An 18072-nucleotide genomic window follows, 5' to 3' on the forward strand; every position below is an offset into this window, starting at 1 on the left:
AGGTCCTTGGTTTGTGACCTTGAAATTGAGGTCAAGGTCATAGGTTAAAAGGACGTTCTAGATTTTGACCTTTGCTTTAAATTCATATAAATACATCATAAAGCCATAGGAACTAACATTTTAAACTGATTTTTCATATTTCAATATCAAAATAGCTCTTTTTGATTATTTTTTTTTTTTTTATTCTTCCGCCTAAATTTTTTCTTGCGTATTGTTGATGTTTCAAAAGATGTCGCTTAGATATTTGGAAAATGATATCATATAGTTTATACGCTTTAAAAATTTTCAACCTCGTAACAAAATACTTTACGTTGTAAGAGTTATCTCCCCAAACACTGTTTTTCTTGTGGCCACTACTCCTTCGCAACCGTAAAAGATTACAACAAATTTATTTTACCAAATTGCTCGTTACATTTCTAGAATTAGGCAATTCATTTGGACCGAAGCTTTCCAGAGACTCCATAGGAGAGTTATCTCCCCTTATGTAAATGATATAAGTATTATGCATTTCTTACTGGTAAACCATAAGTGATAGAGACCTAGGGTCTTCAGATTTGAGGTCCTTGGTCCAAAAAAATGAAAATGAGGTCAAGGTCAAAGGTCAAGGTCATGTTCTAAAATTTGATTTTTGCTGATTTTCACTGATTTTCAAATACCGTATGACATATCGACAAATATTTTTTCATAAATTGTTAGTTGCGACATGTCCTTACTTGTATATTTTGGGTGAAAGGGTGCGCAGACAATAAATGGGAGTTTTTGCCCATCTTACATTTAGAATTAAGCGTAAAGTGATATTACTCATTAACCAAACATATTGAAGACCTAGGGTCTTTTGATTTAAGATCCTTGGTTTGTGACCTTGAAATTGTGGTCAAGGTCATAGGTTTATAGGACGATCTAGATTTTGACCTTTGCTTTAAATTGATATTAATACATCATAAAGCCATAGGAACTAACATTTTAAACTGATTTTTCATATTTCAATGTCAAAATAGATCTTTACTAGTGGAAAGACCTTCAATTGTTCTCTGAACAATTGGTTTTTAATTATTATTATTTTTTTTTTTTTTTCTTCCGCCAAAATTTTTTCTTGCATATTGTTGATGTTTCAAAAGATGTCGCTTAGATATTTGGAATATGATATTGAATAGTTTATACGCTTTAAAAATTTTCAACCGCGTTACAAAATACTTTACATTGTAAGAGTTATCTCCCCAAACACTGTTTTTATTGTGGCCACTACTCCTTCGCAACCGTAAAAGATTATTACAAATTTATTTTACCAAATTGCTCGTTACATCTTCAGAATTATGCAATTCATTTGGACCGAAGCTTTCCAGAGACTCCATATGAGAGTTATTTCCCCTTATGTAAATGATATAAGTATTATGCATTTCTAACTGGTAAACCATAAGTGATAGAGACCTAGGGTCTTCAGATTTGAGGTCCTTGGTCCAAAAAAATGAAAATGAGGTCAAGGTCAAAGGTCAAGGTCATGTTCTAAATTTTGATTTTTGCTTATTTTCACTGATTTTCAAATACCATATGACATATCGACAAATAATTTTTCATAAATTGTTAGTTGCGACATATCCTTACTTGTATATTTTGGGTGAAAGGGTGCGCAGACAATAAATGGGAGTTTTTGCCCATCTTATATTTAGGTTTACCCGTAAAGTGATATTACTCTTTAACCAAACATATTAAAGACCTAGGGTCTTTTGATTTAAGATCCTTGGTTTGTGACCTTGAAATTGAGGTCAAGGTCATAGGTTAATAGGACGTTCTAGATTTTGACCTTTGCTTTAAATTGATATTAATACATCATAAAGCCATAGGAACTAACATTTTAAACTGATTTTTCATATTTCAATATCAAAATAGATCTTTACTAGTGGAAAGACCTTCAATTGTTCTCTGAACAATTGGTTTTTAATTGTTTCTCGTTTTTCGTTTCTCGGGTTTTTTTAATGATAAGACTGTTGCTTTCCATGTTTGGAATATTTTATACTAGTATTTTAGGGGTTTCTTTAAAACTTGATGTTTAGTGTGAGCAAATGCTCCGTGTTGAAGACTGTACTGTGACCTATAATGATTTCCCTTAACAAATTGTGACTTAAGGATGTACTTAGGTGAGGTTTTGGAAATTATGTCAAATGTTCGGACTCTTTGGTGTTTTTCCATACAATACAATGTAAAATATTTTGCCCCATTACACCCATTTATTTTTGCAAATAAGACTTAATAGCTCATGAAAGCTCATTTGCCAAAAATTTAGAAGATTCCTAATTTTCTTTCCTTTGTTTTGAGACCTAATAATACCAATGCAAATATAAGGTAAAAGTCTGAATCAGCCTTTTCCCGCCATATTTTAAATCTCAAATATCTCGAAAGGGAGGTCCATGACCTATCAATATTTTTAGCTTATTTTATTCCTTAATTGATGCTCTACCAGCTTACAGTATCAATTTTAACGTCTTAATTTATTAATTTTCACCTAACCTCACCTAAGTACATCCTTAAATGTAGACTTGTCTAATTGTCACCCTTATCGCATGATACTTTGTTGTTTACCTGTACGAAATCCCCCAAATGTTGGTATCCTACGAATAATACTGAATCTACAGTAGTATGTTTATTAAATCATCGAGAATGTACATCACAACAGTTACAAGTTATTATGTGTTAAATCATCCATGAAAGGAAAAGTCTGTCTTTCTAATTCGTGTTATCTTTCTGATTTCTGAAATTTTTGTTCGGTCCAAAGATGATATGCATGTGTTCGTCCCCGAAACGATGATCATATCTGTTGTAGGTTCTTGCCCACTTGCAACATACTCGGAAATTATATACAAAAATAAATTAGAGTTCCAACACCCTTAAGAAAAATTGACAATTAGTTTAAGTGAAGTACCACCAAATAATAGTGCGTCACATCCGGTTGAAAACGAAAAAGGATCTATTGAGTTTGATTGATTGATTGTAAGTTTTGACTAAACGATGGCAATATGAATAATACTCATCATAGTTTAATGTTTGTAAACGATGTGTGACGCATATGTTTCACCAAATTATTTATTTTTTCATTTCAGGCATATATAATAAATTGAAATTCAGCATCACTTCTGAGAGATATTCTCGTAGAAATCTTGTCCTAAGTTGTCATACGTGTCCCCTGGTACATTACTTTGCCTGTTGTTGGTTTTACTTATAACCGTCTGTGTATTGTTCTGGTTGGTGTAAACCGAATAAACACCTGTTGTTTGATTTATCTTTAAGTCATCATATGACTCCTCACTGTAAAAAAAACAATTTTAAGGTACAAATTGATATTCCGCCAAATAGTTCAATTTTGATAATCGAAATAAATTGATATCAATTGATGATACATTGATATTATATCGCGATAACGTAGTTGTGTTTCGAAAAAAAAAAACATCGGTTCATTCAGTTATTGACTTTACTTAAAGCATACCCGATCATTAAGTTGGTTAAACCGGTTAGCAATCTGAAGTTCAAGACTCTATTGACCTACCTTATTTCTTGAATTTCATATTATTTTTTGAATATATACTCTATTTTATTCTCCGACTAAACGATGGCAATATGAATCAACGAAGATGTTTGGATCAATCAGTGAAGCAGCATACGTAGCTTTTATGCAACTTTGGACAAATGATTAGTTTACTGTGTTATATTTTGTATTGTTGATTTAAGTTGTTTTTTCCAAACATAAAGTTTGAGCCTTTGTACTTTATAAAGCTAAAGACTACTCAGAATGAAATGAACTACTAAAACAAGTGGTAGACTGTAACTATAAGGTATGTGCAATCTCAAAAATTCAAAATATTTAAAATAAACACTTACGGTTTGCTGCTTTGATTTGCACCTATTATTGTTAAAGAAAATTTCTCAATTCAGTAACAGTAAGTTTTTATAGTCATTGTATGACACAACTTTTCGGAATTTTAAATCCTCAGTGCTCTACTTTTTACTTTATAACTATTAAGATCTGAGCGTTACTGATGAGTCTTGTGTAGACGAAACGCGCGTCTGACGTATCAAATTATAATCCTGGTACCTTTGATAACGTTTTGACCTTAACTGTTTAGTTCAATTTTGGTAATATCATTCTGCACAACTTGGTATTTCTATATTCGACCATTGTGTCATTGTTTTATGTTCATTTTTCTGTATTCTTGTCTTTCAGTTTTCCTCATGTGCTTTGTCTTTAATGTGTTTTTATACGTGTTTTTTTATATATATATTAGTTGTTTTTTCTAAAACTGATTAGAACCATAACACAATATCGCCTTCTACTGTATATATATCTGAGTTTTTTTCACTCACAAATATTTGTCAATAAATTTGAATTTATAATAATACAATTGAGAGGATTAGCTAGCTAAAAAACTTGGTTTTATGCATCATAGTATACATCATTAAATTTATGGACTAAGTCAGGAATATAAATGATATTTCTCTTCGGTGACCTGTTTTAGCTTTTGATAAGGGACTTTTCGTTTTGAATATTCCTTTGGGTTCGTTACTTTGTAATTTTACTTTTTATAATAATATACAACTTCTTTTTGTTACAACGTTACCATAGGTTTAAAAAAATAATAATTACTCTGTTTATATATTCTCAAACGCAAAACAGCATACAATCCAAGAAACATCACTACGATGGTTATTATGATACAGCCAATAGCTACTCCTGCAACAACTCCGGCTGAATATCTCTTCTCATTATCAGTTTTTTCGACAGATCCTAAATATTGTATATGTTACACTTAATTTAACAAATGTAATTTTTCAATATAATCACATCAATTATTATAGATTATGTTATTCTTTGAAACGTATTCCATAATCTAAATATGACAAAATTGTCTAAATAAATGATTGATGGAACGATAGCGTAAACGTGATATGTTTAAATGTTATTAACATTTTAAGTGCCAGTCTGGCTAAGAATCAGGCAGTGGTGAAAACATGACAAAAAAAACCACCCGATTTGACATTGATTTCAGTTCATAATATGTAGTTATGCACAAAAATAACATTCATTTCCATGTTCTGTTTTGGTAATAGAAGATACAAGTTGGTTGAAATGCACTAGAAATTAACAAATAAGGGGAGATAACTCTGTAATTTGCTATCATTCTAACCAATTTTCTAAGCAAGTAATTTGATATTACCAGACACACACAAACGAAAGACTAATACTTTTTAAATCAGGATGATGGTTAGTATCAAATAGCATGATTAGCTCGGTGGGTTTTTTCTAATCATGTTTTAATTTTTACCTAAATTGCCTGATTCTTACAAAGACTGGCACTTAATTGTGAAGACAATGCTTAATAGTTTACTGATTATTTCAAAAAAAGACAGAGAAATCGCAGACATATCTTTAAGTAACGACCATATAAAGATGTAAGGCTCTAGTTTAAAACTCTTTGATGAATCGATTATAAAATCACAGGAGATCCATTCTCTCTTTGTACATTATCCTGACGAACATTTACCAAACAATTGACTAAATATTTATGTATTACTTCTCGTTAATCCAAAAAATTCCTAATGTCAAACTATTGTTGTTACAGAAATATTTTATTTACATATCTAATAGAAATCGTTAACCTCGAACTGATCTTTGAAAATACAATCTTACATCAATCGCATATAAATCACTTTAAGCACAAAACAATTAGTATAAATTGCTATAGTTGACCTTAGCCGAAATTACATAACTGAACGATGTAAGTTAAACAAACAATAACGTCTAGTATTTATTAAATGCTTTGCACATAATTATTACAAAATATTAGGCATACAGTCAATAACGATTTACCTAAAGTAGAGGTTGTGTTACACTTTTGTGTTTCCATTGATGAACCATTGCAATACAAATCATATTCAGAAGGAAATGGGTCATTACATTTACGTGATCTACTCTGAAGATCACCACTATAGCTAGCATTACAAATTGTCCATGATGTCCATGAAGACCAGTTACCCTGTACTGAAAAAAGTCCTCAACGGTTAACAGTTTTTTACATGAAGGGTGCTATAGTGTTGTTTTTTTTTTACAGAATACGATGTCATCAAAACGACAATTCACACAGTAAATAGCTAGTGTCTATTTGAAATAGCCAAATAAATTATGCACCTCTTTAATATTGGCTTAATATTCATGTATTCATGTGTATTCATGTGAAATAAAACGTTAAATATTTTATATAAAAAAAAGATGGAGTACGATTGCCAACTGTCCACAAAAGACCAAAATGACACAGACATTAACAACTATAGGTCACCGTACGGCCTTCAACAATGAGCAAAGCCCATACCGCATAGTGAGCTATGAAAGGCCCCGATAAGACAATGTAAAACAATTCAAACGAGAAAACTAACGGCCTTATTTATGTAAAAAAATGAAAAAAATGAAATGTTTATTTTTTATTGCTTTCATTTTTTGTTGTGTTTTTCATCAGTTAGTTAGCAAAAGATCGATGTTAGCTGTTATTGCTGTATTTGAATTGTTGTCACATAAAACATTCTATATAATGACCTGATAAACTGTATCTATGCTCAGTGGTGGTAGTCAATAACCCTGCATGGGACAAATAAGATAAATCAGATAAACACCCCGTTTTATATTCTAAAAAAACTGTAATGTCATTGGCGGATCCAGGGAGGGGGTCCGGGGGTTCGAACCCCCTTTAATTGGGCCGAACAATGCATTTAAATGGGGACATATAGTTGAAAGTTGGAACCCCCCCCTTTTTGTCCTGGGTTAAGACCTCCCCCTTTTTTTAAATGGCTGGATCCGCCCCTGAATGTTCTAAATTTGAAACGAATGGTTATAGTTTTCTCATGATTTGGTCACTATCTATCGATTCTTGTAAGGAACATGAGCAAGCCAATACGTATAAAGGCAAAACTATGCAATCCATAAATCATATATACACATCGCCTGCTTTAGCAGCCGATCTCTTCATTTCTCATATTTTCGTTTTTTTTAAATTCTCAAATTGTCCAATCAGTGAATAAATTTCTCAATATCACCATTTGTTTTACGTACTCTCTCTTGTAACTAAGGGATGGAAGAGGGAGTAAATCTCAAAAGTACTTTTAGTCTGAGTTAATTTAGTCCCCACTGATAGATACAGGAAGAAGCCGAAACACTATGAAAATAAACAATCTTAAACGTCATTGTATTGAAAGCTTTCATATTGCTAAATTTAAATAACAGAAAAAGTCAAATAAAATCGTTATTAGATGAATTAAACGAGTCAATCTGATGATGTGTGGATTTAAGTATATTTTATAAACCTAACAAAAAAAGGTGACATTTATTGTGATGTTTTCCTAAAAGGAAGGTGTCTTCATTTGTTCATATAGACTGGATATTTACCTGAATATCTGTTATAGCAGTAAAGCCCAACGTCTTCGGTATGTCCAGTTTTCTTCACTCCATCCTGGATGTACACAGTCCGTTAGTTTACTTTCAAATCCTGAACAATTCACGTCATCCAGCCATATTATGCCAGTTCCGTCATCCACGTCATTTCCGAGTGAAATACCGGTGCTATAATTGAAACAGGAAAACATTGAAATTTATAAACAAACAGGTCACCTTCAGTAACGCATTAGAAGACGCCAACAATGTATAACGCTTAGATTGTATAAACATTTAAAAGATGTGCAAACAAGTTGAACGTAAACCATCTTCATTAAATTTGAAAAGTAATATAGACATTCGTAAATATAGCTCAACATGCAGACTTCTAATACGTTCAGATATTTCACATCCAATTTTTTATGGTAATATTCTTTATAAAGCACAAAGGTGTCAGTATTCACCTCAGAAACTTACAAAACCTTTGAATAGACTTATTAAGAAGGGATATAATTACGATACTGTTGTCAAGTCATTAAAGATTGCATATTTTGGCATTAATGTTGAGTCACTGATAAGGTCTTTGCATCGGAACTAAACACATTTATTTTAAAAACAGTTGTTGGCATGACACGGGTTATGTTCTTCTCATATATGTTATGATGATATGATACTAAACCCCTAACAGGAAGGATTGTGCCTGATGTTCATATGATGAAATCATAATCTTTCAGTCAGTTTAGTTGAAGTCTGGAGCTGGCATGTCAGTTAACTGCTAGTAGTCTGTTGTTATTTATGTATTATTGTCATTTTGTTTATTTTCTTTGGTTACATCTTCTGACATCAGACTCGGATTTCTCTTGAACTGAATTTTAATGTGCGTATTGTTATGCGTTTACTTTACTACATTGGTTAGAGGTATAGGGGGAGGGTTGAGATCTCACAAACATGTTTAACCCCGCCGCATTTTTGCGCCTGTCCCAAGTCAGGAGCCTCTGGCCTTTGTTAGTCTTGTATTATTTTAATTTTAGTTTCTTGTGTACAATTTGGAAATTAGTATGGCGTTCATTATCACTGGACTAGTATATATTTGTTTAGGGGCCGGCTGAAGGACGCCTCCGGGTGCGGGAATTTCTCGCTGCATTGAAGACCTGTTGGTGACCCTCTGCTGTTGTTTTTTATTTGGGCGGGTTGTTGTCTCTTTGACACATTCCCCATTTCCATTCTCAATTTTAGCTATTATAATAGTTTTTTTTTGTTATAAAATAATCAATTACAATGCATCATTTTAAAAATGTCACATATTCAATACCCTGTATTCTGCATCATACATTTTTTTTTTTTTTTTTGCTTTAATCTACGCAAATTGTTAATTGATTTAGAAAATTATAGTTGATCAAAAATAATTTCAAAAAATATGTTACCACTTTTTTTTTTTTTACATAAATCTAATTAAAACACTTCGCTTAGCTGCTCATAGTTAAGCAACTCATTCGATAGGTACAAATACTATTTTTTGTAGAAAATATCATACTATTAATGAGATTCAATGTACTACATTATTCACGGTAACATAAATATTAAGAATCGTTCTTATAACAATGAGGTCGATGCCATTTATTGACGTGCTCAGGATACAAAATACAGCACCTGTATCCAAGTTCTTTGCAAGCCACTTTAGCATCGCTGTCACCAAATTGATCATCGCAAACTGTTCCCCATTCCCCAAGGTAGTAAACCTCAAGTCTGCGACCTACCAGCCGAATATCACCTTGAAAAGCAGTTCTTATATCAAAACATTCAAAAACAAATTGAAACAATAATCTTGAGATCGTACAAATTAATTTGATATAATTTATAGAAACACATACATTTTATAGATTTCATACAATTTATAGAAATTTATACAATGTATCGAACATCAATTACGATGTTAAACTTTTGATCCAATGTTAACATGTTTGTGTAGTTAAACCTGCAATCATATATATTATGTATATAAAGGTGTAAGTGAAATAATACAAATTGCCTAGAAAAAATATTATTATTTTTAAACTTCAACACTTTCATAATTTCATTGTAATTTTTTTTGCAATGATTTAATTATTGTCTCTTGGTAAATGAAATATATCCACAGTACATTTTTTTTTTAAATTATTGTTGTTTTGTTCCGAAGTTTCTACTTTTGAATGAAAATATATTTTGGAAGTAATTATTATATCTCCAACCACTGAGTAGCCGTTTTATGTAATTACCATATAAATATAATGACAAAATATATTTCTGATTTTGTTTTTTTATGAAAAACTAAAGTAAGTAAAACATACCATACTGTTGTGCCTGAATAAAACCTGACAGTACAGTTAAACCAATAAAGAAAATAGAAAGCATGGCCCTGAAACAAAAAAGCATATCATAAAGTACACAGGAAATGCCTAAACATATATTCAAAAATTATCAAAATAATAAAAATGAGAAAAGACATGCATTTTCCATTCTTCGGTCTCTTTTTTATCGTTGTTTTGGTTGATCCTCTGTGACTGCTTACCTTCGTAGATTTAAAAACACTTGGTTATGCATCCCGCAAAGTTCATCACAGGTTTCTATACCTAGTCTAATAATAAAATTTACATATCCACTTTCATTTATAGTGGTAATGCTAAACTCTTGATTCTGAAATTGTCCTTTTCAAGTATTGAATGTACAATCTCCATCTTAGTCACAATTTGTAAAAGTAAACCATTTTAGGTAAAAGTAAATTTTTGAACACGGAGTCTGGTTCACACCAAACAACAAGCTAAATGGGTTACAAAAATGGCATGTGTAAAACCATTCGAACAGGAAACATAATGGTTTAATCCATATAACAAGAGACTCTCAAAAGCCTGAATCGTTCACCTGTTATTTGTTTGCTTAAATCTTTCATCAAATTATTAGGTCTTTCCACTTTTCTGTGGAAAGACCTATTGTATTTCTTCTGATTATTATTAAGTCTTTCCACTTTTCTGTGGAAAGACTTATTGTATTTGTTCTGATTATTATTAGGTCTTTCCACTTTTCTGTGGAAAGACCTATTGTATTTGTTCTGATTATTATTATTATTTTTTTTTTCTTCCGCCAAATTTTGTTCTTGCGTTAAATGTTTCTTTCGCAATATGTCGCTTAGATATTTCTCATATGGTATCGTATAGTTTATGCGCTTTTAAATTTCACCCTGCTAAGGCGAACCATTTTCTTTGTAAGAGTTATCTCCCCTTTCACTGTTTATCATCAGAGTGCATCTCCTCCGTAACCGTAGAAAAATGCGACAAATTTATTTTATAAAATTGCTCGTTATATCCTTCGCATGATTTGTCCTATTTTAACCGAAGCGATATGAACACTCCATATGAGAGTTATTCCCCCTTTTGCATTTGATATTAGTAATATGCATTTCTAACTGGTAAACCATAGGTAATAGAGACCTAGGGTCTTTTGATTTAAGGTCCTTGGTCCAAAAAAATGAAAATTAGGTCAAGGTCAAAGGTCAAGGTCATATTATAAATTTTGATTTTGGCTTATTTTCACTTTTCTTCAAAAACCGTATAACATATCGACATGTTATTTTTACTAAATTGTTAGTTACGACATGTCGTAACTTCATAGATTTGGTTGAAAGGGTGCGTAGTCAATAAATAGGAGTTTAAGCCCCTTTCATATCTAAAATTATGCGTAAAGTGATATAACTTATTATCCATACATATTAGAGACCTAGGGTTTTTTGATTTGAGGTCCTTGGTTTGTGACCTTGAAAATGAGGTCAAGGTCATAGATAAATTTGACGTTCTAGATTATGACCTTTGCTTAAAATTCATATCTATACATCATAAAGCCATAGGAACTGACATTTTAGACTGATTTTTAATATTTTTAATATCAAAATAGATATTTACTGGTGGAAAGACCTTCAATTGTTCTCTGAACAATTGGTTTTTAATTATTATTATTATTATTATTATTATTATTTTTTTTTTTCCGCCAACTTTTGTTCTTGCGATAAATGTTTGTTTCGCAATATGTCGCTTAGATATTTCTCATATTGTATCGTATAGTTTATGCGCTTTTAAATTTCACCCTGCTAAGCCGAACCATTTTCTTTGTAAGAGTTATCTCCCTATTCACTGTTTATAATCAGAGTGCATCTCCTCTGTAACAAAAAAAGATATCGACAAAATTTCTTTTACACATTGTTCGTTACATCCTCAGAAAGTTTTGGCGTATTTTGATCGAAGCGATTCGATGAAATTTTATAGGAGTTATCTACCTTTACAAAATAAATTTGTCGGTATGTTTATTTAACTCATAAACAATTAATCGTATAACCCTGGAATGCTTTTATTTGAGTCCCTTAGGTCTTAACTTAGAAAATGAGGTCAAGGTCAAAGGTCAAGGTCAAATTCTTAATTGTGACTTTTGCTTGTTTTTGCATTTTCTCACTCACTTTGAGAGATACATTAAAAAGAACAAGTGCAAAATGTCTGCTTAATTGTAATGAAGATATGCTACATTTAGTCTTATACAAATAAATGGCATCTTATAGGAGTTGTTGCCCCTGAAATGTCTTGATATGAGGTTATTTGATTATATCTTCAAGTAAGTTCATTACAAAGACATTTGACCTTATACAAAAGGTTAAGTAACAAATGACCTTGAAAAATGGTTACCGGAAGTGACCTTGAGAAAACCGGAAGTAGCTTTTTTTGCAGTTTTTTCACATACAAGTACTCAGAATCCATATATTTTGTCATATAGATACATAAACTGATTACTGAAGAATAAAAATGACTTCCAACAAACCGGAAGTAACCAATTATCTCCCATTCTACATGCAAAAGTACATAGAAACTATATATTTTTGGAATCAGTGTGAAAGAAGCTATCATATGAGACCGGAAGTAGCATATTATCTCCCTTACATCACTCAAAAAGATAATTAAACCATTATTTATATCATCAGTATGAAGAAACTACCTTCTGATCCAAATTTCTTTGTTGTGGAAAGACTTTCAATTGTTCTCTGAACAATTGGTTTTTAATTAGGTCTTTCCACCTTTCTGTGGAAAGACCTATTGTATTTCTTCTGATTATTATTATTTTTTTTTTTTTTTTTTTTTTCTTCCGCCTAATTTTGATATTGCGACAAATGTTTGTTTCGCAATATGTTGCTTAGATATTTCTCATATTGTATCGTACAGTTTATGCGCTTTTACATTTCACCCTGCTAAGCCGAACACTTTTCTTTGTAAGAGTTATCTCCCTATTCACTGTTTATCATCAGAGTGCATCTCCTTCGTAACAAAAAAAGATAGCGACAAAATTCTTTTTACAAATTGTTCGTTACATCCTAAGGAAAATTTGGCTTATTTGGATCGAAGCGATTCGATGAAATTTTATAGGAGTTATCTACCTTTACAAAATAATTTTCTCAATATGTGTTATTAACTAATAAACCGTCAACCATATAACCCTGGAATGTATTTATTTGAGATCCCTAGGCCCTTTATTAGAAAATGGGGTCAAGGTCAAAGGTCAAGGTCAAGTTCTAAATTCGGAATTTTCCATGTTTTTGCATTTTCTCCAACCCTTGAAAAGGTATATATTAAAGAACAAGTGCAAAATGATTGCTATATAGTTATGAAGATATTTTACATTTGGTCTGATAAAATTAAATAGCATCTAATAGGAGTTAGTGCCCCTGAAATGTCTTGATATGAGGTTATTTGATTATAACTTCAACTAAGTCCATTTTAATGGCATTTGACCTTGTGCAAAAGTTTGGATGACAAATGACCTTGAAAAATGACTACCGGAAGTGACCTTGAGAAAACCGGAAGTAACCTTCTTTGCAATTTTTTCGTATAAAAGTACTCAAAATCCATATATTTTGTCATATAGATACATAAACTGATTACTGAAGACTAAAAATGACTTCCAACAAACCGGAAGTGACCATGTATCTCCCATTCTAAATACAAAAGTATATAGAAACTATATATTTTTGGAATCAGTGTGAAAGAAGCTGTCATATTAGACCGGAAGTGACATTTATTTCACCGGAAGTAGCATATTATCTCCTTTATATCACTTAAAAATATGATTAAACCATTATTTATCGTATCAGTATGAACAACTATCTTCTTATCAAAATTTCTTTGATATGGAAAGACCTTCAATTGTTCTCTGAACAATTGGTTTTTAATTATTATTATTTTTTTTTTTTTTTTTTTTTCTTCCGCCTAATTTTGATATTGCGACAAATGTTTGTTTCGCAATATGTCGCTTAGATATTTCTCATATTGTATCGTACAGTTTATGCGCTTTTACATTTAACCCTGCTAAGCCGAACACTTTTCTTTGTAAGAGTTATCTCCCTATTCACCGTTTATCATCAGAGTGCATCTCCTTTGTAACAAAAAAAGATAGCGACAAAATTCTTTTTACAAATTGTTCGTTACATCCTAAGGAAAATTTGGCTTATTTGGAGCGAAGCGATTCGATGAAATTTTATAGGAGTTATCTACCTTTACAAAATTATTTTCTCAATATGTGTTATTAACTAATAAACCGTCAACCGTATAACCCTGGAATGTATTTATTTGAGATCCCTAGGCCCTTTATTAGAAATGGGGTCAAGGTCAAAGGTCAAGGTCAAGTTCTAAATTCGGAATTTTCCATGTTTTTGCATTTTCTCCAACCCTTGAAAAGGTACATATTAAAGAACAAGTGCAAAATGATTGCTATATAGTTATGAAGATATGTTACATTTGGTCTGATACAATTAAATAGCATCTAATAGGAGTTAGTGCCCCTGAAATGTCTTGATATGAGGTTATTTGATTATAACTTCAACCAAGTGCATTTTAATGGCATTTGACCTTGTGCAAAAGGTTGGATGACAAATGACCTTGAAAAATGACTACCGGAAGTGACCTTGAGAAAACCGGAAGTAACCTTTTTTTTGCAATTTTTTCGTATAAAAGTACTCAGAATCCATATATTTTGTCATATAGATACATAAACTGATTACTGAAGACTAAAAATGACTTCCAACAAACCGGAAGTGACCATGTATCTCCCATTCTAAATACAAAAGTATATAGAAACTATATATTTTTGGAATCAGTGTGAAAGAAGCTATCATATTAGACCGGAAGTGACATTCATTTCACCGGAAGTAGCATATTATCTCCTTTATATCACTTAAAAATATGATTAAACCATTATTTATCGTATCAGTATGAACAACTATCTTCTTATCAAAATTTCTTTGATATGGAAAGACCTTCAATTGTTCTCTGAACAATTGGTTTTTAATTATTTTTGCTTTTCAATATACATTACGGAGTGGTTTTAAAATTCCATTTCAATGTTTATCGTATCTGTCATATTTTCCTCAATAGCAAATATATGCATTTTAGCCGTTTGTTCAATTTAAGCCAGTGTTTATGTTTCTTGACGTACAAAAAAATTATACTAGAATCATTTGAAAAAGGTTTTTAAAGTTGAAACCACTTGTGTAAAATTGTCTTTAAAAACTCCAAAAAGGGTCAATTGAACATTTTCATCATAATTTTTTTTCTGAACATTATTGCCGCAGTGTGTATATATATATGCGAAAGCAAATTTACAGATCTAACATTGTTGGGTTGATGTTTAGACGAGTTGTATATATATATATATATATATATATACAGCCAGCGAGAGCTCTTTTTTAGAGCCCAGGTGGTCGTGCGGTCTAGCGGGACGGCTGCAGTGCAGGCGATTTGGTGTCACGATATCACAGTAGCATGGGTTCGAATCCCGGCGAGGGAAGAACCAAAAATTTGCGAAAGCAAATTTACAGATCTAACATTGTTGGGTTGATGTTTAGACGAGTTATATATATATATATATATATTTGTCTATAATACCATTCAATATAACAACAAAAAAACTGCAAAGTATTCTTAAATCTACCAATTTAGTGGCAGCAACCCAGCAATGTGTTGTTCGATTCGCTGAAAATTTCAGAGCTGAAAAATATTCACCAAATGAACAGATTTCCCCTTGTCAGATTTGCTCTAAAAGTCTTAGTTTTTGAGATAGAAGCCAAAAACTGCATTTCACCCCTATGTTCCATTTTTAGCCATGACGGACATGTTTGTCGATTGATCAAAATTTCAGAAACTTTTAATCAACTAGAAACCCAAAGGAACATTTAGTTAAAGTTTGAAGGTATTTCAACCCAGCAGTTTAAAAGGAAAACATTTTTTTGAATAGTTACAACGACAAACGACGACAACGGACGACAATGGACGTCAAGTGATGGCATAAACTCATATCGGGCCCTCTCGGGCCCCGATGAGCTAAATATAAAGAGAAACAAAAAGCACTAATGAACCACATTAACAAATGCCAACCACTGAACAACAGGTTCCTGATTTAGAACAGGTGCAAAAAAAATCGTTTAATATGGCACCATCATTCACCCCAACCTGAAACAATAGTTTAACTTAACAAAATAAAAAGACACACTATAAAATTTCAGTTAAAATGGCTTGACTATACATAAAGACATGTTAACACAAACAAGCATTACAAAAGTCAAAAAATCTGAAAAGACCATTTTTTGTCGAATTTGCATGAATTTTTACTCGACATTCTTAATTTGTCTGAATAATTTTTAAAAATTCTTGACATAGTATGAATTTGTCTAATAAGGTTCTTGATTTTTCTTGACAAGTGCCTTGACAATATGAACATTGTCTTAAAATTTCTCGACACTTCCTGTATCATTTAATAAGAGTCTGGATTAGTCTTGACCAATTCTTGACTGTCTTAAAGTTGTCTCGATCAGTCTTGACATATTCTTGACATTCTTTATATTGTCTGAATGTGTCTTGACATATTCTTGACATTCTAAATAATGTCTGAATATGTCTTGACACATTCTTGACAGTCTTAAAGCTGTCTGCATATATCTTGACACATTCTTGACAGTCTTAAATATGTCTTGACACTATCTCAACAGTATAAATTTCGCCTGAAATGTGACAGACTTGTTCTGCACTGTTTATGACTTTCTATTGCTGTTATATACTCCTTTTCATTATGGCTAAACTAAACTTTGAAGAATCAAGGATTGATTTTGTATAGTAAGATACCCTTTGGGTGCAACTAAGTTGGAAAATCCTTAATAATCCCCCATGTAGTTAAATTTTGATTTATTTTTGTTAAACGTTTAATTAATTGTTTTCACTAGGATTATATGTCAAAGTAACTGACAAACAGCTTTTAGATTTTTGCCGTTCGCAAAACTGCCAGTCAAATTTGCTTTAATACTAAAATCGGTGTCTTGTAGGAAGTTTTAAATTGTCACCATGTGTCTCTTTTGAACCCCACAATTCACCTTTTGCGTTTGTGTGGCTAAAATTAGGGGGGGGGGGGTTTAGGTCAAAGAATTTGTTCCCATCTTGATTCAAAAACCTAATTCCTTTTTTAGAACAACCCAGACACATGTTTTATTCAAATTTGAGTTTAAAATTTCATAATTTTTTATCAAAAATTAATATTTGTGTCCATGTGTAATACTTAATATATATTCTAACAGATGACATTACACACATTTTTCTGTTTAATGAAGGATTTGTATAGTATGACTATACAAATCCTTGGAAGAATTAGGATATATATACACCATCATAATTTGCAATGTATATAAACCACATTTAGGTACAATAATTATTTACCATATTAACATTGAATATTATGAATGTAGAATGAAATATGTCTACAGTATGATTGATTTTAATCAATCCACTATAAATAAATATGTTAAAATTAATCATTTAGTAATTATTTATAAGCTTTAGGAATCAAAATTTGAAATTATTTAAAAATTCACATTTAAATTATTTTATATCAACATGCCCACATTTGAATTAGTAATACTTTAGATTTCATAGCCATATTTGCATTTGTAAAAATATTTATATACCCAAATTTTTAATTATTTTACATGCCCAACTTTTATTTTTGTTGTAAGAAGTGTAACTTGTTAATTAAAAACAACTGTATATAATATAAAGAGAAATAAAAATGAAATTATATCATGAATATTGGTCATGATTTGTAAAACTCAGAATTGTCAAGTAAATTTAAGACACAATTCAAAATGTTCAGAATATGTCAAGCAATACTGAGAAAAAATAAGAATGTCAGGAATATGTCGAGAAATTTCAAGACAGTATTCAGATCTCAAGAATATGTCAAGAAATTTTAAGACCATATTCAGAATGTCGAGAATATGTCGAGTAAATTTCATACAAATTTAATGTAAATGAGAATTTGTCAAGAAAAATTAAGACAAAAATCATACTTTTGGAGAAAGTCGAGTAAAAGGTCATGCTAATTAAGACAAAAACTGGTCTTTTCAGACTTTTAGACTTTTGTAGCGAAGTTAACATCCACTGAACGAAGACATTTGAATTACGGTGCAATGTGAATGTTAATAAAATAAGAGGTGAGATATTAAGCAGTATCAGAAAGACAAATATAACCTTCAATAAAATGATGCACAAATTTTAATGAAAATAATTTAGTTGTAAGGTAAACAGTAATGTAGAAGAAAATAAATAATTGTGTGT

General features: G+C 31.2%; 1 protein-coding gene across 1 annotated transcript in view; it reads right to left on the reverse strand.

The window, feature by feature from the left end:
* Positions 1-18072, reverse strand: part of LOC143055208 (semaphorin-5A-like) — a 44205-nt gene that overhangs the window by 25368 nt on the left and 765 nt on the right. The window contains exons 2-5 of the mRNA XM_076228344.1: positions 9736-9803; positions 9059-9179; positions 7440-7597; positions 5858-6028 (exon numbers count right to left, since the gene is read on the reverse strand). Of these exons, the coding sequence (XP_076084459.1) occupies positions 5858-6028; positions 7440-7597; positions 9059-9179; positions 9736-9799 (514 nt within the window). The 5' untranslated portion in view covers positions 9800-9803. The remainder of the gene's footprint in view (positions 1-5857; positions 6029-7439; positions 7598-9058; positions 9180-9735; positions 9804-18072) is intronic.

Source organism: Mytilus galloprovincialis, chromosome 12, assembly GCF_965363235.1.
Source record: "Mytilus galloprovincialis chromosome 12, xbMytGall1.hap1.1, whole genome shotgun sequence".
NCBI classification, from domain to species: Eukaryota; Metazoa; Mollusca; class Bivalvia; order Mytilida; family Mytilidae; genus Mytilus; species Mytilus galloprovincialis.